Below are 24,323 nucleotides of genomic sequence, written 5' to 3'. Positions count from 1 at the left end.
AAAAAGCAAAGTGGTTGCACAGGCATGGAAATGAATTCCAAATGCACAGGGATCAGTTTGCATTAAGAGGAGCAGGGTGGGTAAGTGCTGCAGCTCCTGTTTCAGGAGCAGCCAAATGCATTTTGGTGTTCCCTCAAAGGAGGTTTGTTCATGTCTATGTCTATCATCATGGTAGCTGAAGTCTTCCAAGCAGGGAGGCCTCAAACAAAATATAAAAAATGAACAAACTCAACACATCAATATGTTACAGACATTATAGAGGTGCAGGGAGCAGTATTGTGAAGTCTGGCTACAACAGGAGTCAAGGAAAAATAGTGAATTCAAAGACTTGTTTGAGCTTAGGAGAGTGTCTCGACCCTGGTAATGTAAGTGATGAATATAAATCATGGCAACTGGATGTTGAATATCAGGGAAGAGGGACACATTACATGGCAAACGGAGTGAACTTCGTCAGTGCATGTTCATTAGGAAACCCAGAGCTCTGTAAATGGTTCCATCCACTGGCATGTGGCCAATTCCTAAACTTCAGGAAGTGACAAACAGAAAAGAGAGGAAATGGTTTTTAGGCATCTTGTTGGGTTGGCTGTTTGCAAAGCAATGTTTTCGTAGGTTTGATTGCTGAGTTCACCTTCAAGCTGTCTCATGTCTTAAGATATTTCAGTTCAGCTTTACAAGTCTGAAGGAAGCTTTGAATAAATGCTGCTGGAAAAAAATGAACCATTTAAGTTGGTCAGAAATATGTTTTACTGTATCTTATCTGCCTTTATTAACTATCAGTTTAGGTAAAGTTTGCTTTTCATTTAATGTTTTGTCGCTCACCCACAGAAATCCTTTGGAGACTGAGGTGCAAGGCAGAGGTGACATAAGCCAGGAAGGTGAAAAAACGTTGGAAAGGTTTTTGTAAACATGAGAGAACTCAGAGTCAACCATACAAAGAACCAGGGAGAGCTGGGTTTGTACAATCTTGCAAAACAAAGAGGTCTGTAAATACATGCAGTGGGTGAGAGGAAAGAGAGGAGCTATTTATATTAAAGAACAATCATGGGCACAAATCTGATTAGTTATACACTGGTTAGATAGAGATGTACTTTGACTGGGTTAAATGTGGGCTGGGATTTATAAAATTGTCTGGACACTGGAGCAATGAGATTACAGACCCCATGCCCAGGGTGCTGGTTGCAATGTCATACCTGAGACTGGGCTCTGGTTCCATTTATACAACTATCAAACATCTCTGTTGTGTGAAACAATACATCATGTTCTCCCCCTACTAATTTACTGAATGAAATTTTTTTTTTTCAGTAATTTATAGTTAATCCATTACTGAATAAACTACCCAAAGCGTGCAAAACCTGGGGTGAGCAAAACCTTTAAAAATCACTTCATTGTCCTGAATACTCTTAGGAAGGGGAGGAATGACCATCCCAGACTTCCTTTCTCCTGGAAAACAATCGAGCAGTTATTCTCAGGCCAAATTTGCAGGCACGAGGTTCTAATTAGACTGCTATGGACAATAATATCTAATTGCTTTTGTTACGCTGAGTACAGATGGAATCATTAGGGCACCACTGGCAGCCCTGGTGTGTCCTCACCAGGAATGTTTCCCAGGAAGTGATGAAAAGATAGAGCTCCCTGGCAGGACTGCAGGGAGCTTGTGAAAGGTCCATCCTTGGAGAGACTCAAAGTTGGACTTCAGGGACTGAAGTCCCAGCTGCTGCTTTGAAAAAGAAGGTGTCAGCCTTCATCCTTCGTCCTTCCCTCACTTTCTGCTCAGCAGGAGCAGGTGCTCCTGCCTTCCCCCACCCAGGGAATCCTCCATCTGCCTGGGAAACAGCTGCACCTCCACTCTTCTGAGGGCAGTGGGAGGCCCTGGGCCCGCTGAGGAGGAAAGGAAAACAAAATGCCTTCGTTAGAAAAGAGCTTTCAGCTCTGAAAAGCAGTGGCCAAAACTCATACTGCCTTTTAGGGAATTAAAACTGGTGAGTTACAGCAACTCTGGTTAACAGGAAGCCTGAGAAGGTGGGTAAGTATGCATGTGATACCTGCATGAGGAATAGAGGAAAGAGCACAGAAGGATATATGTGGAACCCCCAAAAATCAGTGACAATCCAAGATATGGCAAGGGGACCACTTACATACCCCTTTCATTATTTAAAGTCTAGAGAACTCATTTATCTGCCTATTCAAAAGTGCAACCTCTTCTTTCCATAAAAGGGTGGTCAGCGAGTTACTGAAGAGAAAAAGGTGATTTTGGAGAGGGAGAAGGAGAGACAAAAGATTAAATACATCTTTAAAAAAACCCACTTAATCTAAACTGGAGCTGAAAGGTTAGATTGCATGTCTCCGTCTCTGAGCTGGTTAAGATTTTTTTAAACTATCTAACCACCTTTGGTGGTGTTTTACGTGTGTTTACAGGCCGGTTTTTGATTCCTTTCAGGTCTTGGCTGTTGTTACTCCATCACAAAAGGCCCTGCTAATGCCACAGTCCTTGCTGGCTCCCAGGCCAGGTTTAACTGCACCGTGTCTGCAGGATGGAAAATCCTCATCTGGCTGTCCAATGGGAATCCTGTCCTCACTGTCCTCAGTTCCCAGGGATCCGTGGAAACCACAGAGCGCTTCACCTCCCAAAATTACACCAGTGGTGATGAGTTTACCTCGGAGCTCATCATCCACAACACCCAGCTGAGCGACGCCGGGAAAATCGAGTGCAGCATCCAGCAACCCAGCGAGAACAACTTTGCCTTTCTCTCTGTCCAAGGTGTGTATGGCCACCAACAGAAAGGTATTTTATTACACTGCACGCCAGGGAATCCTCTGAGGAATTGCTCAAACTATCCCTGGGAAGGAGTCCATGTTCTCATTTGCCTCCTGTCCACCTCATCTTAATTTTACTGCCAAAGCAGGTTTGAGAGTCACATTCAGACCACCAGTAACAAAGGTGATAACTGCCCCTGTTTTTCCCTGTTACATCTCTTATTCTTTATCAGAATAAGCCAGGAAAGCAGGATTTAACCACCAGGCACTACCTGTTTGTCAAAGAGGTGCTTGGTGAGGTGATAACATCTCATCACCCACCCATAAACCTTTCCTGATACGACCTGAGCATATTTAAAACTCAAGAGAGAAACACTGTTATTTCATTATGTTGTCTGTCAGCTGGAAGTTAAGTCAGGATGGCTAAAAAGTGCATTTTCCTGCTTTTTATTGGAAAGGTACTGAAAGCTGAGGCTTGTTCTTTAGGTATAGTGAACAATATGTCCATGCAGTTGCAATATCTGCATGTTTCTACCATGAATATGGTATATCTGTGGTAATAATGATCGTTTTTCACTTCATATCTCAAGGCATAGCTATTTCTGGGTAGCAAGATAAGATTTAAAGCTACCAGCAGGAAAGCAATGCAGCAAAACATTCTGAAGGAACAAAACATCTTTTCCCTCCCACAGTTAATGGATCTTTATTCATCAAAAATAGCACCTTGACAGTAAAAGAGAACACAACAGTTGAAATTGTTTGTGAAGCCTTAGGATGGGCTCCAGCTCCAGACATTGCCTGGATGACAAATGACTCTCTCATTGATAAGTCAAGTTATGTTAACCAGCAAAGTCAAGGATCTGATGGCCTCCACAATGTCCTGAGCATCCTGACTGTGACTCCAACAGCCACTGAGGTTCTGACTTGTTTAGCTGACATAGAAGCACTCCCTGAACCTCAGAATGCAACTGTAACCCTTATTTTTGACAACTCCACTGCAGGTAAGCAAATGTTTGTTGTACTTTGCCTGTGCTGCACCGGCTGTACTCAGAGCTGGGTGTTTTGTTCTGCTTTGTTTCATTTTGAAAAGATCTTTTATTTGCAAAGGGGATGTACAGAGGTGACCGAATTAAGACCCAGTAGTCAAAATCTGATATATGGGTAGGATAAAATGCACATATACAAATCTAATGAACCACAAAGCCCAGTGTAGGACTGAGCAAGGCAAACAAAGCTGTACCTCTGCCACTGATTCCTATGGATTCACTGGAAAACTAGACTTTGCTCCTTGACCAAGAAAACATCTAATGAATTTAGATCTTAAATAACTCTGTACTTGCACTTCAGGTGCAAATGGAAAACACAGGAGCAGTGTCCATAGATTTTCTTATTCCAACCCCCTTGCCATGGGCAGGGACACCTTCCACTATCCCAGGTTGCTCAGAGCCCCATCCAACCTGGCCTTGAACACTTCCAGGGATGGGGAATATCCATGGACATTATCCCAAAGACTACTTAGATCAAAGAGCCATTGCACCTGTTTTCCTCTTCCTGGCATGCCCTCTTCCAAATGTTAGAGAAAGGTAAAAAATGTCCTGCAGCAACACATGTGGAAGTTTTTGGACAGTGCATTAAGTTGCTTTATATGGGCTTATACTGAAGGAGGTTTAAGGCTGGATGTCATGCAAATCTCTCAAGAACTGTTAGCAAGACCTTTGACAACTCTAAAGATTTTTGCTGAGGTTACAATCATGCTGACAGCTTCTCTTGGTGAACTGCTGCTTCTTCTGCAATGGGTGAACGTGGCACATGCAGAGACATTCTTAGAGTGGATCCACGAGGGGTCTGGTGGAGACATTTTGACACATAAACACCTGAGGAGATTGAGTAACTGTGTCTTTCGTTTTCAGTGTGAGTCATTGTCAGCATTACCTTTTTCAGGAGAACTTGCTCAGAAATGCAGTCGGAAAAGGTCATTTTACCATTCTTAACATGGATTTTTGTAGTCGCATTGATCTTAATTACTGACTGAGCAAAACAGGGCCATCCTGAGGAAATTAATAAATTCCCCTGCCTGCTGATTTGTGAAGTAGTGAGGGATCCACCCTCAGTTTCCATAGCTACTCACTGTAAATCAGAAGAGCAGAAAAACAGATGTCATGGAGCGCTATTAGTGTATTATTAGTGGCTCTGTAGGACCATCATTCATTTCTCTTTGGAAATATCACTGTGCAGCAGCAGCCACTCAAAATTTGTGAGGGTAGGAGAATATGAAGCCTTTAAATTATTAGAATGAAATATAAGCGTGGCATTCATGACAGAGAAAGATATATAATGTTTATATATATCACACTTAAAATCTCAGAGCTTTTCGTATACAGGCTCAGCCTAAGCTACCTGTTGCTGGGAAAACTTCAGACATCTAAGAAATCCTTCCAAAAACTACTGTAATAACAATTTCCCCCTTCACTTAAAAGCCTGAGGAAATGAATTCCTCCATGTTCCTCCCAAGCAATACAAGAAATACCAAAAATCTGAGCCCTCTACAACCAGACAGCTCCTGGGACGGGAATGTCCCACCTTCCTGCACCTCTAGGTCAGTCTTGCTCTACAAGGTGGTGCATTTTTATGTCAGTCACACCTCCTCCAGAGTTACTTTGCTCACAGTGGTGTTTGGCTGAGCCCCAAATTTGAGAACTCCTACAGAGTTATCCCAGGTGATGCATTCACAGAGCTGTTACTGGGAAGTGGGATCCAGGGCAGTCCCTTAGCTGGGCCCAAGCTCTCCTTGGCCTCAGTGTTGAATTCAGGTGGCCTTTAACCTGCAGAAGGTGAGGATGGAGAATCTTCCACGAGCCTGGAATTCCTTTGATGTTTAAGCTATCCAGGAAGCTCCAAAGTGTCCAGGAAGCCACGTGTGGGTTTTTCCAGTCCCTTGTTTCTCCTTGGTCACATGCGAGAGGGAAAATCCCCTTTTCTGCAGATACTTTGTCCAACTAAAAATTTGGACAGCTCTGGGAGGAGCCAGAGGTCTGGATGGGTCCCATGGAATGAGGCAGTGGCTTTGTCCACACTAAACACCCCATGTAACCTCGTGTGGATTTACTGATGGGCTCAAAGGGGTTTGATCCCTCAGTGCCCCTCCCTTGCACCCCTGCTTGTGTGCTGAGCTGGCAGCTCCCACCTCCACCTGCTTGGTCTCAGCTCCAGTTTCTCTCTGGATGCTCCCAAACTGAGGAAACACTAAAATGCTGGAATGCTGGGAGTGCCTGTGTTGTACTCTGTCCTACCTTCAGCTCTGTAAATCCTCTGGCACAAAACCTGAACCTGCCAGGGAGTGAAAAACCTTGGGCTGGCAGACCTGGAGGTGTGGGCAGTGCAGGTGTGTTTAGCTCCTCTCTTCACACCAAGGAATAGCTTTCCCTATAGATAAATAGCTGTCTTTAGTATTTTAATCATCTTTCATTCATTTTAATCATGGCATGCTTGATGGAGCAAAATATAACACAACACAGGTATTTGTTTCAGTACTTCTAGATAAAAATATTATTAACAAGTTTATCACCATTTTTAATCACAACTGATGGCAGCCTACAGGATTTACTACTGGTTTAAGGGTTCCTGAGTGCTTGTTTTTTTGAACAGAAGAAATCCAAAACCTGCTGATTGAGCATTAGGATTAGAGAAGACTGGAACAAATTGCTTAATCATAATGACCTGAGCTTTGGAGAATGCAGACTCCTAGCAGAGGTTAAAGCTTTGTAGGAGGCTCTGGTCCTGTATTTTTGAAGTCTGAAACCTCCAGACCCCAAACACACACCCAGGCAAATAAGTAGATAGAAAGGATTTAGTGTATTCCCTGCCATAGGTAAACCTTGTTCCCACATGGAATTGCCCTGACTCTGTGCAGCTCCCAGTCACCTTCCTTGCTGTGGTGCCTTTTCCAGAGGCTGTCAGCTAAGGGTGGCCATGGAATCATTAACTGGGACCTCTAATGAGGACAACACATCCATAAACACATGCAGTGGAATGGGCTGTGCCAGGTTTGGATGTGCCTCACACCTGGAATTTGGATTGGAAGCTTGTTTCTAAAGATCTGTCAAAGTTATTTTGGGGCTGCTTTCCAAAGGGTAAATGAATCAGATAGAGGTGCTTCTGGAATGTGTGGTCAAACCAAAGGGCAGGATGATGTGACAATCAGAACTGGCATATCTTCCTTCTGCATCAGTCTATCTGAGAAATATGGGAGTGTCCAAGGCCAGGCTGGAAGGGGCTCTGAGCAACCTGGGACAGTGGGAGGTGTCCCTGCCCATGGCAGGGAGTTGGAATTTGATCTTTAAGTTCCCTTCCAACCCAAACCATCCTGTGATTCTCTGATTCTATTTTTCCAAGGTATTATTAAAACATGCAGGAGCCCTGGTTGGTCACAGCAACAGATTCCAGCAAGACACTGAGTTATCCTTAAATCACCTCATTTAACCCTGGAGATTCCAGCAAAGATAGAGGAACAAGTTAATTGGGAAAATGCTGGTAGAGAAAAAAACCTCTTCAGGTTTTGCTCTTTGCTGCTCTTTAAGTGGGTGACAGGTACCCTACCAAGCATGTCCTGAAATCAAACACTTGTTGAAATCATTGAGAGAAACCCCAAGGCAGAATTGATTAGAAAATCATATCTCCAGACTAGAAATCACCAAATGTAGTAGTCACCTAAAACTCTTGCTGTGGTCTGTGGGGAGAATTGGATGCTTTCAGAGCAGTTCAGCATATCAAAATTTACTCAAATAAATTAAAACCCAAAATACCTATTTTGGTGGGAAAAGTTACAACTGCACTAAAGAATTTGAATTTGGAAATATTTTAAATTCTTGGGCAGCACCCACAAATTTGTCATTTGGAAAACACAGGCTCCTTGTTAATAATCAACAAGCATCTCAGAGAAAAGGTAAATATTCTGCAAAGGGTGTTTTGAGGCTCTGATAAGACAGTGTTTCTCCATTTAATTTAACAGAAAATTATTACAGAGAAGACAACAGAAGCTCCTGGGTTATTGTACTTGCAGTTGTGCTTTCATTCCTTGGTATTGTTCTTCTGACCATTATTATTGTGGTGGTTGTTCGCTGCTGCCTGAAGAGGAGAGGTGAGTGGAACTTCACAGTTGGTCTCTATATTAAAAAGTATCTTTGACCAGATATAAACCCCCAAGTTGTGGCAGCTCTGGTGCTGTGCAAAGTCCTGTAAGCAGAAGTGTGAGCGGACAGATCCTCCTCTTAACCTTGGCCTGGTTAAAATGCTCCTTAAATTCTCCTTAAATTGGCCTTGGATGCTCCTTAATTTCACCTTCCTGTTCCTCTCATAAATTGACTCCACAGCAATCAGTGTCAGCCCTTCACATTAACTACAAGAGGGCCATGTTTTTTGGGAGCACATTAACTTTCAAGGACTTTCAGTCCCTGTGCTGAGGTTCTTTGTTGAAGAATATCTTCAGTGCTGCGTGCCTGATTCCAGTTTCTGTGTAAGCTGTTCTACAGGGCTGTAAATTTTGTAAGCAGGGGGGGAGAGATGCTCATGTGGTAGCTGGAACACAGGGGATGCCCTAAGAGAACTTATAGTTTATATTTTAATTTCTTGCATTTTAAAAACATTCCTTTTTTTTTTTCTTCTTTCTCAGCATCTACATATCAAAGTGAAATCAGGTGAGTCAGATGAAGGGGGGGGGAACTTTTCCTGTTAATTGGGTTCTTTCAGGGTGGCAAGAAGGATGTGGGAGTTTCCATGCCCTGCCACCCAGCATCCCAGAGGAAAGGGGACCAGCTTTAGGGGCGAAAAACCAGCAGCAGGTTGCAAATCCTGAGTGAAAAAAAGCACCAAAATCCCGCCGGCGCCGCATCTCTGACTCGGCGAGCGCAGAGACGACAAACTGAGGAGGCACTCCCGCTAAAGCTGATGGGCAAAGCGAATTCCCAAGAGCCGGCTGTGCCCCCAGGGAAGGCAGGGGAGGGTGGCCGGGTGCCCCGGGCTGGCCAGCACAGCCCGGCGGGCGATTGCCGCCGCCGCCACAGGATGTCACTGCCAGCCCGGGGACGGGAGAGGAGGAGCTCCTGGGGATGGATGGGCAGGGAAATCGCGCCGTCTGCCCGGCTCTTTTAAGGGCGGATAAACGGGCGAAAGAGGGGTTTAGAGGGTAGGTTTAGATTAGATATTAGGAAATAATTCTTTGCTGTGAGCGCGGTGAGACCCCGGCACAGGTTATGCTGAGAGGTTGTGGACCCCTCATCCCTCATCCAAGGCCAGGTTGGAAGGGTCTTGGAGCAACCTGGGGTAGTGGAATGTGTCCCTGCCTATGGCAGGGGGTGGAACTGGATAATCTTTAAGGTCCCTTCCGACCCAAACCATTCTATGATTCTATAAAAAATTAATAAAGGTGCCCCAATGAAAAGCATCAACCCATCACCAAGTGGTTGCCAGACATGCTTGGGTACAAAGCTGCTGGTACATTATTGCACTGAGCAGGACAATTTTAGCCATCAAGAGCTGATGACTATCAGCATTAAGATCCTTTTTATTGGCACAGTGTGGCTGTGACAGCAGTGGCAGTGGGGTTATTTATGTTATTCATATTATTATTTATATCCAGGCAGTGCTGTAAATTCATACCCTGCCTACACTTGTGGGGGCTTTTAACTCCCTGTCCCTTCATGAGTTTCCAAAGCCTCACCTCCCGTTGCCTGGCACGTCAGTAATACCCAGTTTCATTAACAGCCTCTTGGGGGGGAAATTTTGTGAAGGTCTGTTGACAGATTTCCATTTATAGAGCACTTTATTGATACGGAACAAAATCAGGAAATGAGATACCCACTGTTTTCTCCGAAGGAAATGATGCTTATTATGCCATGCAAACTTCCATGGGATTTCTTAATTTGTGGGGCTGACTTGATCATTTTGCCAAGTGCAGCTTGCACTTTGGAAGTTGAGAAAACTGGGATGAATTCGGGCTTTCTGAGGCTCAGCTCAGGCTTGGAGACTCTGAATTAAAAGCTCTACAAAGTTTTACAAAGTGTGTAAATGTTGACACTGAAATCAGGATTATTAACAATCACTTACAGATTTTGTAGGTCCAGTGGTTGGTTTTTTTTTTTTACCTGCAGTAAAAAGGAATGATGATTGTCCAGATTTGGGAAGCTCCATTATAGTAGCAAAGAAGTGGTGAGACCAAACATACATTGCTTTATTTCCCACATTTATTTTTAACTTGCCTGGATATCTTCCCATACCTCCCACACTTTTTTTTTCTTTTTTCTTTTTTTTGGTAGCTCCTTTTTTATTTGGCTATGACACTGAGTTTGTTGGGAACTAAGGATCAGATAAAATACACAGTACAGTGTCATGTAACATGTGGGGGTGGTAGCCCTGAACAATTGCTTTTGTCTTCCAGCAACCAGGACAGGTTTCTTGGTGGTATCTGACATGTTTATCCCCTAGAATAGTCAGTGGCTGGTTCATCAGGTTTGTGTGCTTCAGTAACACCCATCTGAAAATCTGTGGGCCAGTAAAACCATTCCTGCTAAACATAAAAAGCAGAATCACAGGATCCTTTAGGTTGGAGAAGAGCTCCAAGATCATGGGGTCCCCTCTGTGCCCAATGCCCACCTTGTCCCCCAGCCCAGAGCACTGAGTGCCACGGCCAGGCCTTCCTGGGACACCTCCAGGGCTGGGCACTCCAAACCTCCCTGGGCAGCCCCTGCCAATGTTTAACAACCCTTTCCTGGAAGAAATTCCTCCTGATATCCAACCTGACCCTCCCCTAGCACGGCTTGAGGCCGATTCCTCTTGTCCTGTCCCTTGTTCCTTGGGAGAAAAGGCTGATTCCCCCCCCGGCTCCCCCTTCCTTTGGACAGGTTCATGTGGCATTTTCCACAAACTAACAGCATGTCACCCCTCCCCCCTAAAAATTCCTGGGTTTTCATGGTGGATCTGTGCTTGGCACACCTGAAACCTTGGCAAAGGTGGACCTGGGACTATCCAGGAGAGGGGTCCATGGCAGGAACAGATCAGTAGTAGCGTTTCTTCTAGAGTAAGATTTTGGGGTAAAAAAAGCACTGTTGTCTCACTGCGCAGCTCTGTACATTCAGAGATGTGTAAATTTAACCAAGGGAGTTCCTTTCACTTGTAAAGTAAATTTCAAAGTGAAAGATTAACTTTGGAGTGTAGAGATGAACCACTTGGGAGCTCTCTGTGGGGGTGTGAGACAACACTGTTTTTGCAGCTGGGGACAGGCTCAGGTCACCGAAATGATGAGCTGTCCTGAGTGACCATTGCTGGGCCACTGAATATCCTGCAATTCACAATGAGAGATCAAAATTCATTGCCTACAAAACCTATGAACTGGTGCAGAGTCTTCGCTCTCTGAAGGCTGCTCAGTTATTTTCCTGCTTTCTGGGATGTTGCAGCTCATGGGAACTTTCCAAACAGAATTCCATGGGTAATACTTACACGGGACAAGATTTGTACTCGTGGCTTGGAAGCCCCACACATGTTTTGCACCTATTTTTTGGGAAGCAAAAGACTTTTTCCTCTGTACTCTGCTACCCAAGAGTTCTCCTAGCATAGTGATTTTCTAATTACACACCTTTTTTGTTTCTAGAAAAGTTTCAACCGAGAAGAAAAAAGATGGAGATTTGGAAAACAGGCAAAGGAATGGTAGTGAAAACCCAGGATACCTTCCAGAGGAACTGTGGAACACAGAACAGAGCCCAGGTGAGTCTAAGCTGGTGAATCACATGTTGTCAAAGTGCTTCTCAACGTGGGCCTTTTGGACAACATATCAAGGAATTACATTATGAGACTTCACACATATTTCACAATACTCAGTGAGGGATCTGTCTTTGCCCTGAGCCTCTTCAGAACATTCTGGACTTTCTAGAGTAAGGTCCTTCAAAATTATTGAGAAAATATAAAGTCCTTTGCAGTGGAATTTACATTTAGTCCTGGGTTTGGTATTTTAAATGCCTTTGTTCTTCCAAATATCTTCTGGGGCCAGATGTGGGAGGACTGGATTTCCATACAACCGTTAATTTGGGCAACATTTTGCAGTTGGTCTGTGAAAACAAAGGAAAATCCACCACTACCAACAACAACAAAAAAAATAAAAAAAGAAGAGAAGGAAAGAAAAAAGGCAGCTAGTGAACTATTATTTTACTGAGAAATGACTAAGGCATTATAAATTCTTGTCCTTAAGCACAAAGACTCTTCAAAAGCAAATGTAAATCTCCACCAAATCGTTACCCACCACTTGCATTTATAACCACATTATTATCAAAACATTTAATCAAACACTTAATGACACAAAATTATTGTGCAGAGTTTGTAAGCCAGGCACACATCCCTTTCTCTCCAACAAATACATGGTGAAGAAATAAGTGCAGTGAAAAGATTTCCAGAGCATGTGGTGTTGTTGTAAAATGTTGTTACAAAGAATAAAAGAAAAAAACTAAGTGAACCTGGACAAATTGATTCTACTGAGGCCTTGTATAGGCTTCTTTCATATTTATTAGTGTGGTGGATTGACCTTGGCTGGCCACCAAGTTGCTTTATTACTCCCTCTTCTCAACAGGACAGGGGAAGAAAATAAGATAGAAAAGCTTGTGGGTGAAGATGGGGGAGATCCCTCACTAATTGCTGTCACAGGCAAAGAAGACTCCATTTTTGGAGGATTAATTTAATTTATTGCAAATTAATAACAGTAGGATAGTGAGAAAGAAAACAAAACCAATAACACCTCCTCAATTCCCCACTGCTTCCAAGTCTCAGCTTCCCTCCTAGCTCATCTAACTCCTCTCCACAGGCACGGCAGGGGGATGAGGGGACAAGGAACTGGGGCTGTGGTCGGTCCATAACACATCATTTCTGTCCCTCCCCCTGCTCCAGTGTGGGTTCTTCCCACAGGGCACAATCCTTCCCAAAATTCTACAGTGTGGGTTCTTCAAGAGCTGCTCCAGTGCGGGTCTTTTCCATGGTAAAGAAATGGAATGTTCCAGCATGGCAGCCTTGTGGAGAGTCACATTTCCTGCCAGAAAACCTGCTCCTGCATGGGCTCCTCTCCTGAATTACAGTAATCTTGGATATTCTTACAGGAATTGCCTCTCTTCCCTCAACATCTTCCAAGTTCACTGGCCCTGAGGACAATTTATACATCAGCTCTGTGCCAAAGGTAATTGCAATGCTGATACCTTGAATATCTTGAGCTTTTTTCTTTTTCTCACTCTGTGTCTTGTGCTATAAGCATATACAGATTTTGGGTGGAGGGAGACAATTGGTAAGTGGAATGTTCCTTCTGCATTCCTGAATGATTTATAGGGATAAGTGACCTGAGTTGGCCTCAGACTTAGATTGATTTGGGGGGCAGGGAACGGGTAGGGGGGGAATGAAGGAAAGTGAGGGAGAAACAGCCTCCTCTGAGGAGGAGATTTTGAAAGAAGTGTCTAATAAAGCTTTTGCCACGTCTGTTCTCCTCAGCTACATCTTCCTCCCCACCTCCCTGCCTAAAGTTTAGGAAGCCACAAACTTCCCCTCATAAAAAATCTCAAGGTGGAAGGGACCCGTAAGTGTCACTGAGTTGAACTCCCTGCTCCTCCCAGGACTGCCTAAAACTAAACCACGTGTCTAAAACCATCCCCCAGACTCTCCTTGAGCTCTGACAGGAGTTCAGGCAGCGTCAGCTCTTTCCTTCCCCTTGCTTTTCATGTCTTTCCTGCTCCAAATGCCAGCCAGGCCTTCCTGCTGGGACAGACTCCCCATGGGTGAAGCCAGTGGTCTGATTGTCATTCCTGGGATTAAAAGGTCTCCCCCTCTCTCTCCACAAACCTACTTTTTACCATTAACAAATCAATTAATTCTTTCAGCCTTTCCAGGCAGAATAACTCCAGCTTGGCTTTTGAGAATTCACCTCTGTGTATATTATACCTTAAACAATTATAATGTGACCTTTAACAATTATAATTATTATATAACAGTAATTATTATTATATAACAATGGAAATTATAAAGGTTTCCTTTGCTCTTGGCAGGTAGTAATTCTGGACAGAATTATTATATATTATTATATTATATATAATAATTACTATATATTATTATTTATATATATACACATATATAATTCTATATATAATATATAGAAAGTTGTTATATAGGTGTCTTAATCAAAGAGGTCTGCAGTGTTTTTGTTCTCCCCAGCTGCCAGACTGGAGGAGATGCAGGATATAACATGGGGGTACTGCTGAAGGCAAGGTTTGAGGTTCCTTTGCAAGCAAAATCCAGAGTGATATAATGAATAAATAAGCATTTCTTGACTGTATTTTCCAATTCAACCAGGAACTTTACGCTGATCTTGGAGACTTTTGGTATCTCAGCAGCAAGTTCTGGGAGGGAAAGCGCCCAGTTAACACCCACCCTAGAGCTTTTCCCCTTTTCCACATGACTAACATGTAAAAAGTTGAGCTCAGGGTTTATTCCTTTCATTGTTCCACTCTCAGAGGCCTCTGTTGTGCAGGATGGTGCTGGGCTGTCTTCTGGCACAGCATTAATGTGGATCTTAATTTATGCCACACGTTTTTAAAATACTTTTAGCACCTCTGTGATGGTTTGTGCCGGTATTCTCTGGGGAAAGTGGCAGTGATGTAGTACCAAGTTCACTCCTCAACACAGTGGGAACTCATTTATTTTTGAAGAGCTGCTTCAACATGCACAGTGCAGGAATCTGCCGTGGGATGACATTGCATATAAATCACAGCAGAGCGTGTCTGGCTCTTCTGGCACACGATGGAATTTAGGAAGTGCTCAGTCAAAGATTAAAACAGTGATCAAAATAATAACAGTAAAAATAATAGCACTGATACTGATGTATTTGTGCCTGGGAGTTATGATGTTTGACATTAACTACGTGTCAAACAAAATACTATTGAAGCAAAGCTGAAAAGCATGTGCAGAACAGCTGAGGGTTTGGTGGGGATCTATAACCCTGAGCAGCAGTTTCAGACAGTGTTTGAAAGGCTTATGAACAGGATTATATTTCTATTGTCCCTGGACAACATAACAACTCTGTTACAGTGTCTTCTCCCTGCATCAATAACTGCCCACACGTTTTTGAGAAACACCCAGAGATAATCTAGAGGTGAAAATCGTTTATAACCATTTCCCATATGTCAAGGGAATATTTAGAATCTAAAAATGTCTTGCTGAAAACAAATTACTTGTTTGAACAGGGCTTCCCAGTATATTGTGATGGCCCCATCTTCTATATCCAGAAGCTGATAAAACTGATGAAGATTTGTCTTAAATTGTGGATCTGCAGTCCACAATTTAAATTTATGACATTAAGTGCAAACATGGCAAAACATTTCCCATACAAAAAGTAGGGGGTTTTGACATTCACTGCCTTCCCTGTTAACTGCACAATAGAGGTTTTCTGACAAAAAAAAAGTGCTACTGGGTGTATTCTAATAAACTTCAATCACCACTGATGGCAATATATTGCCTACTAAATATCGAAGTGCTCTTTTATTATATTTCTTGTCAAGCAGGAAAAATCAGGTGGTAACTCATTTAGCTGTTTGCTGTCAGAGCTGAATCAAACAATCTGTTCAGAAACCACCTGCCTTCCTGCCACTGCATCTTCTAAGCCCAGGAAGTTGTGTTTCTCAGTTGGCTTTCCCTGCCTGAACACTGGAAACATTCTCAAAAATTGTTCATCCTTATTCTTCAGGAGTTTTTAATGAGTAATAGGGGGTATAAAACGGGAGGGAGAGATGTTACCCTGAGAATTTTTTTCATAGTGAAGGAGATCATGAAGGGGTGGATTCCAATAAATTGCTTCTCTTTCCCTGCATAATCAAGAAAAATGAGCAAATGTCCTTGCAGTGATTCTATGGAGGTCAAGAAGAAGCAGGGAGAGTCCAAGTCCTCCCTGAGGAGCAGGGAGTCCATCTACTGATGGAAAGAGTCACACAGACTGAACACCTAAAGTTTTTCCTATTCCTGCCTCTGTGAGGGTATTTGATTCCAGTTTGATCCCTTCTGTTCCATGTGTAAAAAAATTTACAGTTTTAAAGCATTTGGGAGATTAAAGGAGGCTTCAAATCACGGCTTTTGTTTCCTCAGAAGTCCTTTTCCATGGACCCAGCCAGGCACAAAGCCTGAAAGAGCTGGTGTGTGTCATTGCAAAGGGTGGCAACAGAAAATCACTTAGGTCAGCTGTTGGCCATTCAAACCCTTTGAATCAGAAGCTAATGCAAAATGTCCACAGAGAAGATAAATGTTGCCCAGTAATTGCACTGATGAATTCCCAACATGAACAAGAGATCTGGCAAATCATCTCAGGGAAAAGTGATACCTCAGCAAAGAAGAAGGGAGGAAAATAAAAGGTGTGGGAGATGTTCAAAAAATGATGACTAACGAAGCAAATTATTGAGCTGAGGGAAAAAAATGAGCCAGGCACTGGAAGAGGAGGCCAAGGAGCACCAGTCAGGGATGCTGGAAGGTCCCCACTCTGATTACATTAGCTGAGAAAAAGTCAAATTTAGAATAGAGTTGCAGGCTCCTCTTTGATTGCAAATGTAGTTACTGCCAGTGGTCATAGAATGGTTTGGGTTGGAAGGGACCTCAAAGATCATCCAGTTCCAACCCCCTGCCATGGGCAGGGACACCTTCCACTAGAACAGAGTGCTCAGAGCCCCATCCAACCTGGCCTTGGACACTTCCAGGAATGGGGATTAACAACTTCTCTGGGCAACCTGTGCCAGAGCCTCCCCACTCTCACAGGGAAGATTTTATTCCTAATATCCAATTTAAGCTACTCTTTTTCAGTTCAAAACTGTTCCCCCTTGTCCTGTCATTACATGTTCTTTTTAATCTCTCTCCTTCTTTCTTGTAGGCTCCCTTCATGTACTGAAAGGCCACAGTAGGTTGATCCCTAAGCCTTCTCTTCTCCAGGCTGAGTGATCCTTGCTCCCAGCTCTGGAGTGGAGTTACAGGCCAAACGGTGTTAGAGACAAAGATCCCATCCAAGGGGCTGTTCCTCATTCCCATTGCACAGTGCCCCTTCCAAAACCCAAGTGCAATGGGGGGGATCCCCTGCCTTGGCTTTAGCAGATTTTGGGGCAGTCCCACAGACAGCTGAGCCTGAGCAAGGGCCAGTTCTGCCAGGTCCTGAGTGCCACCTCCGAGGAGCTCCGTGTTTCAAGCTCCCACAAAAGGAGCTGAAGGGACTCAGCAACTATCAGGATTGGACAATCTCCTAGAAAAGCTTCATAATTAGTCCATTTAATCTGCCATAAATGTCTCTGTGATAAATCAGGAGACCATTCTGTAAGAGGCAGTGAGTGCTCATTTACAGTGGGCCAGATCCATCCCTGGTGTAACCCCGGCTTCAGAGGCTTCCACTTGCCACCACAGCCACACTCCCCCTCTCCCATCCAGGGTGAATCATGGCTCTGTTAATGGAGAAGGATCCATTTTTCTTCTTAACTACTCCAAATGACACTCTATAAACTGGAAATATTATTTAGTTGTGGTTGTGGTTTTATACTGGGAAGGAAGCGAATGATGAATTGTAGCTCCATTTATTGCACCGTGTAGAACTGCTCCGACTCTGAGGATGGTTTGAAAAGAAAAATTAAGCTATCAAAATTGAATTAAAAGGTCAATAAATAGAAATATAAACCAATGAAAGCAAATAATTTTACCTCTACTGATGCAATGTACTACAGAGTATGTGTCAGGTCGTGATATCCACTGGTTAGCAGATCTTGATTAAGAGAGTAATAAATATTGATGAGACAGGTACAGAAATGGCAGGTGCAGTTTGCAGTGTAATTTTTCCAAGTGTCTGTGGAAGAAGGGAAGGAGTGAAGTTTGGTGGGTGGGATTAAGCCATGAAGAAACAAGAAGGAATTTCCAGGCTGTTTGTCTGCTGATGGACAGGGAAATGTGCTGAGCTTACCGAAAGCTGGCAGGATGTAACTGGTTTTCTGTTTGAAGTAATAGTGTATCCAAACTATTTCAAGGGTATCCAGAACTTTTGGGTGGGTGTTTTTCCGGAAACGAAGTGAATTCGGAATGAAAATTAAAAACTGAGGGCAGGGGGTAAAATAACCTTGAGAACAGAAAGCTGTGCCTCCCTGATTTTTTGTTCTTGCAGTCAGCCAAGCACGAGACGCTTTTGGAACATTTGGAAATACTCCTACCACTTTAATTTCAGCAATTTGTCCTAATGCAGTTAAACTTGGATTTTTTTCGATGGCTAATACCAAGATTTCAGTTTATCACACACTTCCACAGTGCCTGAGGAGCTGCCATCTGTCAAATGAATGTCAGGATCAGAGTCCTGCTCCATCATGCCAGATGTGTGTTCATCATTCATATTACCAGTGTCACGTGGGTTGCAGAAGTGACTGAAACGTGCTTGTGATAGCAGAAATCCTGCTTTCATTGACTGGAGAGCAGTATTCCAAACATCACAGAAGCATTCAGCCCTGAAACCAGCTGATACACACTCACTTTGCCTTCTGATTCATCCTCGTGTTGTTGGTTCTCTTTTAGTCCGGCTCAAGAGCTGGAAGAGCTGAAAAGATTTGGGCATCTGTTTCCCCAGCCAAACCAACAAACTGTGCAAAGCTTTTCCCAGTATAATTATCCCTTTATAGAAATCCCTATCAAAAGGCATCCAGGGCAGATGATAAATCAACAGGCAGACTTTGAAGCACGTGACTGTCAAATATCCATGGTTAACTAGGTGCCAGACTGACAGAGCAAAGAGATTTAAAACTATATAAAAGAAATTCTGATGTTACTGCATACTTCCAGACAGAGGGGAACACCTTAGAAACTACTGCACAGAGAACCATTAGAGATGCCTTTTCTCCCTTCAATCTGTAGGATATAGTGAATTATGAAGCCATTTTTTCTCAGCCTGGGACTGACAGGACTAGTGGAATCAACCTAAAGAAGAAACAACTTTAAAACTGAAACCAAGCAGAGGCTCAAGCAACTACAGCAGATCAGAGTATAAATATGAAAGAGTTGTTGTGGTCCTACTCCTCCTCCATACATTATGGATTTGTAATGTGTTGTGTGAGATCTTCCACAGCACCAGAAAATGAGTTTTAGGTCACTGCCCAGCAGTCTCCATTTCAGGGAAGTTACATCTAGTGAGCTTCAAGCCTCGGCGAGGCTTTGCTGCTTCAGAGAGAGCTCTGCAGAAAATGGGGCAGCACACAGCATGGGCTGATTGAAATTCATGAAATTATTCATTAATTGATATCAGAGCACAGTAAGAGTGAAATAGAAGTAAGCCAGGGCATTTGCTCTAAAGGAAATAACTATGAAAGATGCAGCAGGGCAGAGGTGAAACGTCACAGGCACCGTCCCCACCCCGGGAGCAAAGTCACTGCTTGGTTCCTCCTCTGATGGGGAGGAGAAGTGGCAGGAAAAGGCAGGGGCTGGATGGCTCATTGTTGCTAATGAGATTTTTAAAGCAAAAGAGGCATATTGGGGTTATATTTTCACCAGTGATGTCATAGAGCAGCCGAGATCCAGCTGGTGAACGTCCTCTGGCTCTGCTATTCAGAATCACATGGAAATAGAAATCAGAGAATCATAGAATGGTTTGGGTTCAAAGGGATTAAAGATCATCTCGTTCCAACCCCCTGCCATGGGCAGGGACACTTTGCACTAGCCCAGGTTGCTCAGAGCCCCATCCAGTCTGGCCTTGGACACTTCCAGGGATGGGGCAGCCACAGCTTCTCTGAGCAACCTGTGCCAGGGCCTCACCACCCTCACAGGGAACAATTTCTTCCTAATGTCCAATCTAACCCTACTCTCTGTCAGTTGGAAGCCATTCCCCCTTGTCCTGTCACTCCAGGCTCCTGGAAATAGTCTCTCTCCATCTTTCTTGGAGCTCCTTCAGGTCCTGGAAAGCCACAATCAGGTCACCCCAAAGCTTCTCTTCTCCAGGCTGAACAATCCCAGCTCTCCCAGCCTTTCCTCCCAGCAGAGCTGCTCCAGCCCTGGGATCCTCTTGGTGCCTGCTCTGGACTCTCTCCAGCAGCTCCATGTCCTTGCTGGGCTGTTCCCCAGGGCTGGAGCGTCTCTGCAGGGGGGTCTCACCTGAAGGGGCAGAGGGGCAGAATCCCCTCCCTAAATCTCCTTCCCCTTTCCACAACACTTCTTGGTGAACTTTCTGATCACTGTCTTTTTTTTCTGTAGTAAATCCGGGTGCAGTAGAGTATTTTTGTGCAACAGGTTCCGGGAGATTTCCCCTCCCCACTAATTTACTAAACATGGGATCCAAAGAATGACCTGTTTCTGGTAGTTTTAGACACAGTTTGCTCTTGGTCCCCCTCCGAAACTTTCTGGTTACTCAGTCCACTGCTAGTTCAGTATCCTTTATACTCACAGTCCACAATATCTGGGAATATTTGCTTTCTACAAACATAACACTTGGCTTCAGCTTTTTTTCCAGACTTTTTTTTCCCCATTCTATTTGTAAATTCGTTATTTTGAGGGGCAGCAGTAGCAGAGAGCTTCTCCAAACCTCTGTCCTGGTGAGAAAGCCCTGTCATAACAGACCTGTAATTGAACAATCAGGAAAGGCCAAGGAGCTGTTCTGCCAGAAATGGAGCAAATCTCATCACATATTAATCTCTGGGGTAACACAGACCACAGGAAAGTTCTGATGTGCTCTGGAAATGAGAGAGTGATGTCTCTGCTCAGCACCAGCCTGGGCTGAACTGCAGGAAATTAAGTGCAGCAGAGAGATCTTGGGAAAGGTCTCCTGAGCAGAGCCAGGCAATCCTGTTACTTCCCAGAGCACCTCTCCTCTCTGCAAAAATAAACAGCAAAGAAGGGTAAATTTAGAAAACAGCAGCCTGTTCTAGCAACAAAAGGGATGGGGAGGGAGGAGAGTTGTGTTTAAAACAGAAGGCAGCTGTCTTGTGAAATGTTTCTAGGATAGTTATATTTATCCCATGGTTTTCCTTGAGGTGCTGGGACTCATTAAATACCAGAGACATGTTGTCCACATTTGTTATCTAACATTTCCCCTCTGTGGCCTGTTCAATAATGTATATGTACCAAATGCATTATTGAAGATATTTAATACTGGAAGAATACCAAGGCAATACAGACTGCACAGGACTAATGCTCCAGAAAAAAAAAAAAGCCACAAGAAGATTGGTCAGTAGTTAAAGAACCACGTTGGCCTGGATAAGAGATTTCACTGGGAAAAACAGTGGAATTCCCGTTAATTTCCAAGGGCTTGAGAGCAGGTGAGGAATTGCGGGGAAGAGCAGCCAGAAGGCAGCATCTACTTGGAGGCAGATAAAACCAACACTGGGGGCTGGACACAGCAAACCATTCAGCTGCAGTGTTTCATTTAGGAAACCATGTGAAAATACATGTTTTATAATTCTGGAATAAATTTTCGTTCCTCAGAGCTGCTTCGTAATTATCTATGTGAGGTCTCACCACTACATTTAAACATCCAAAGTGTGTGTCACTTGGATGCACTTGAGAATGAGTTTTTCCTTTTCTTTCCTCTCTGCCATGATATTTTGTAAGAGCACAGAAGTAATTAGGACTGGAAACGAGGACAGGCTTTGCAAAGCTGCTGAGCAGGGGTCAGCCTGGGAACAGGCTGCTGTCAGTGGAAGCACAGCCCTGCCAGTCATGGGAAGTTTTAAAAAAAGCCTGCCTTGAATAAACACTGAGATGTTGGGAATGATCCTTCAGGCACATGAAGTGCTGGTGTGCTCATTGCTGCAGTTTTAAAAGCTATGTTCAGGTTTTCCTTTTAACAGGTATTTTCTTTAGGAGAACCAAAAGACACACACCCAAAATCATGTTTTCCTTTAGAGAATCCAGACTGCAGAGGCCACAAGAAGTCCTCAGGTAGCACAGGATCAGTTAATGAATTCCCAGAACTGCCACGTGAAGCTTTTGTTTCGTTCTGCTGCTCATCCTTCCCTTTGTGTTTAGATTCTGAGTGGGTTGCTGAAGAAAGATTTCATTTGGGGGTGAGGCTTTGGCAGGTAACCTCCTGAGAACCCTGGTGGGACTGCTTTTCTAGAATTTCTTTGAGTTCTATAACCGCTTTTGCTCTCCCACAGGTGCGACCCCAAAGACGTCCTGATCATCCGATCAACCCAAAGAAAATCAGGAACGTGACCCTCGTGTAGGATGGACTTCTCCAGGTTATTTTTTTTTTTTTTTTTGCATTTCAGCAACAGAGAAAGGTTAAAACCACTTCTCTCGGTTTAAGTTATAAGTTATTTTTCTTTTTTTGCCTCGTCTAATGAAATGAAATTGCAACCTTTATGAAGTAGCACATTATATCTCAGCAAAATAACGGACATAAATGACATAAATGGACATAAGTGACATAAGTGGACAGCCTGAACTACAGAGACAAGGAATTTGATGGGACTGGACAAGAGGAAGAGTCTGTGCTTTGGGTCCCAAGGAAACCAGCAAATTTCCTATCAGAAAAAAAATCCTATGTTACAGCAAGATCGAGGACTGGAACTGCAAGACATTTATGAGTTCAGAAGAACTGGTTAATAATAATAATAATAATAATAATAATGATAATAATAATGGTTAATACAATATCAACTGCTTTTTAATGTACTTTATGTACAGCTGAGCATCTTGAGCTTCTGGATCAACAACATTTTTCAATTCCTGTTCTGTAATAAAATCAAGGGAAGTTTTGGTGAGGACCGTTTTAAAATTTCTAACAAAATCATCTTAGGGTCATAAATTAATTTGTTCCATTTCAATAAGTTACTTTGTAAAAGGTGTTTGCCTTAAAGCCAATGTTCCATTTTGAAATAAAACCCAATCACCCACTTGCCAAAAAAATCCTTTTTTAAATTGAAATTGAAAAATCTCGAGCTGGAAAATGTAGATTTGAAAATCTTGACTTTGAAGAGTTGTTGCTTGAGTGTTTTATGTCTCTGTTCTACTCGTGGGCTGAGTTTGCACCAAATGACTTGTGCCACAGCAATGGTGGTATTCGTGTTGAACAGTGTTTTTGCCTCAGGGATAGAGTGGATGAGGACCACGGGAAATGCACTTTATCAAGGCAGCTTGTCAGCAGAGGAGATCCAGCACATGGACTTTGCAAATTAAAAAAAAAAAAAAAATTGTGATTTCTGGCAGAAATGTTTTGCCTGAAATTTTGTGTTTCATAATAAAAAGTTCAAGCCTGATATTTTTTAATTTCTTTTTTTTTTTTTTTTTTTGAAAAGACAAACTTCTTCCAGAAAAACAAGTTATTTTCAGTGTACCCATCTTTCTGCCCACTCAAAGAACTCTGAATTATTCAGCGTGTCGCATGTTAACGTTCGGTACAAACCGACGCGGGTGCCCTGTGAGTGCTGAGAGAAGCCACCCCTCAGAACCACTTCCAGTGACAATCTGTGCAACAAACCTAAGAAATCCGAAACCTGATCCCGGGAAGAAGAAGAGGCTGCTTTGCGTGTTTAGCGTTTGGCATCTCGTGAAGTCGCGGCAGATTTTGTGCTGCCGGTGGCATTTCCAGTCAGTCTGTCAGAACGTGGCAGGGTCTGCCATGTGCTATCGTACACAAAGCTGTTGGGAATTCTGACCATCCACACCTAACTTGGCTGGGGAGGAGCTTTGAAATGCTTTTATGTTATGCAGAGAAAAATAGAGGCAATTTAGGTTGTGGCATGTCTTCTTGACATTTTCCTTGAAAATATCCTTGTTTTCCTTGAAAAGAACATGCATGGAGAGAAGCATCTCCATGGAGAGAGAAGGGACCTGGAGAGGCTGGAGAGCTGGGCTGATACCAACAGGATGAGGTTCAACAAGGCCAAGTGCTGGGTCCTGCACTTTGGCCACAACAACCCCCTGCAGCACTACAGGCTGGGACAGAGTGGCTGGAGAGCAGCCAGGCAGGAAGGGACCTGGGATTTGGGATGGACAGGAAGCTGAACAGGAGCCAGAGTGTGCCCAGGGGGACAAGAGGGCCAGAGGCATCCTGGCCTGGCTCAGGAACAGTGTGGCCAACAGGCTCAGGGAAGTGATTCTTCCCCTGGACTCAGCGCTGGTGAGGCCACCCCTGGAGTGCTGTGTCCAGCTCTGGGCCCCTCAGCTCAGGAAGGACATGGAGGTCCTGGAGCAGGTCCAGAGAAGAGCAACGAGGCTGGGGAAGGGACTGGAGCACAAGTGCTGTGAGGAGAGGCTGAGGGAGCTGGGGCTGTTCAGCCTGGAGAAGAGGAGGCTCAGGGGAGACCTCCTCACTCTCTGCAACTCCCTGACAGGAACCATGTCAGGGTCGCGCTCTTCTCCCAGGAAACCAGCAGTAGGAAAAGAGGGTATGATCTTGAGCTCTTCCAGGGGAGGTTTAGGTTGGACATTAGGAAGAAATTCTTTACAGAGAGAGTGATCAGCCATTGGAATGGGCTGCCCAGGGAGGGGGTAGAGTCACCATCCCTGGAGGTTTGTAAGATGAGACTGGATGTGTCATCAGTGCCATGGGCTGGGAACCACGG

General features: G+C 43.8%; 1 protein-coding gene across 4 annotated transcripts in view; it reads left to right on the top strand.

Annotated features, from left to right (window-relative positions):
* IGSF5 (immunoglobulin superfamily member 5) overlaps positions 1 to 22,665 on the top strand; it is a 29,152-nt gene extending 6,487 nt beyond the window's left edge. Inside the window, exons 3-9 of one of the 4 annotated variants that reach the window (XM_017810860.1) lie at positions 2,438 to 2,758; positions 3,447 to 3,755; positions 7,763 to 7,891; positions 8,423 to 8,447; positions 11,396 to 11,508; positions 12,885 to 12,961; positions 21,912 to 22,665. In XM_017810860.1, the coding sequence (XP_017666349.1) occupies positions 2,438 to 2,758; positions 3,447 to 3,755; positions 7,763 to 7,891; positions 8,423 to 8,447; positions 11,396 to 11,508; positions 12,885 to 12,961; positions 21,912 to 21,980 (1,043 nt within the window). In that variant the 3' untranslated portion in view covers positions 21,981 to 22,665. The other 3 variants (XM_017810863.1, XM_017810862.1, XM_017810861.1) reach the window with 3 other exon arrangements.
* Positions 22,666 to 24,323: the final 1,658 nt, after the last annotated feature.

This window comes from Lepidothrix coronata, unplaced genomic scaffold (assembly GCF_001604755.1).
Source record: "Lepidothrix coronata isolate B3197 unplaced genomic scaffold, Lepidothrix_coronata-1.0 Scaffold30, whole genome shotgun sequence".
NCBI classification, from domain to species: Eukaryota; Metazoa; Chordata; class Aves; order Passeriformes; family Pipridae; genus Lepidothrix; species Lepidothrix coronata.
This window is presented reverse-complemented; position numbering and strand designations above follow the sequence as displayed.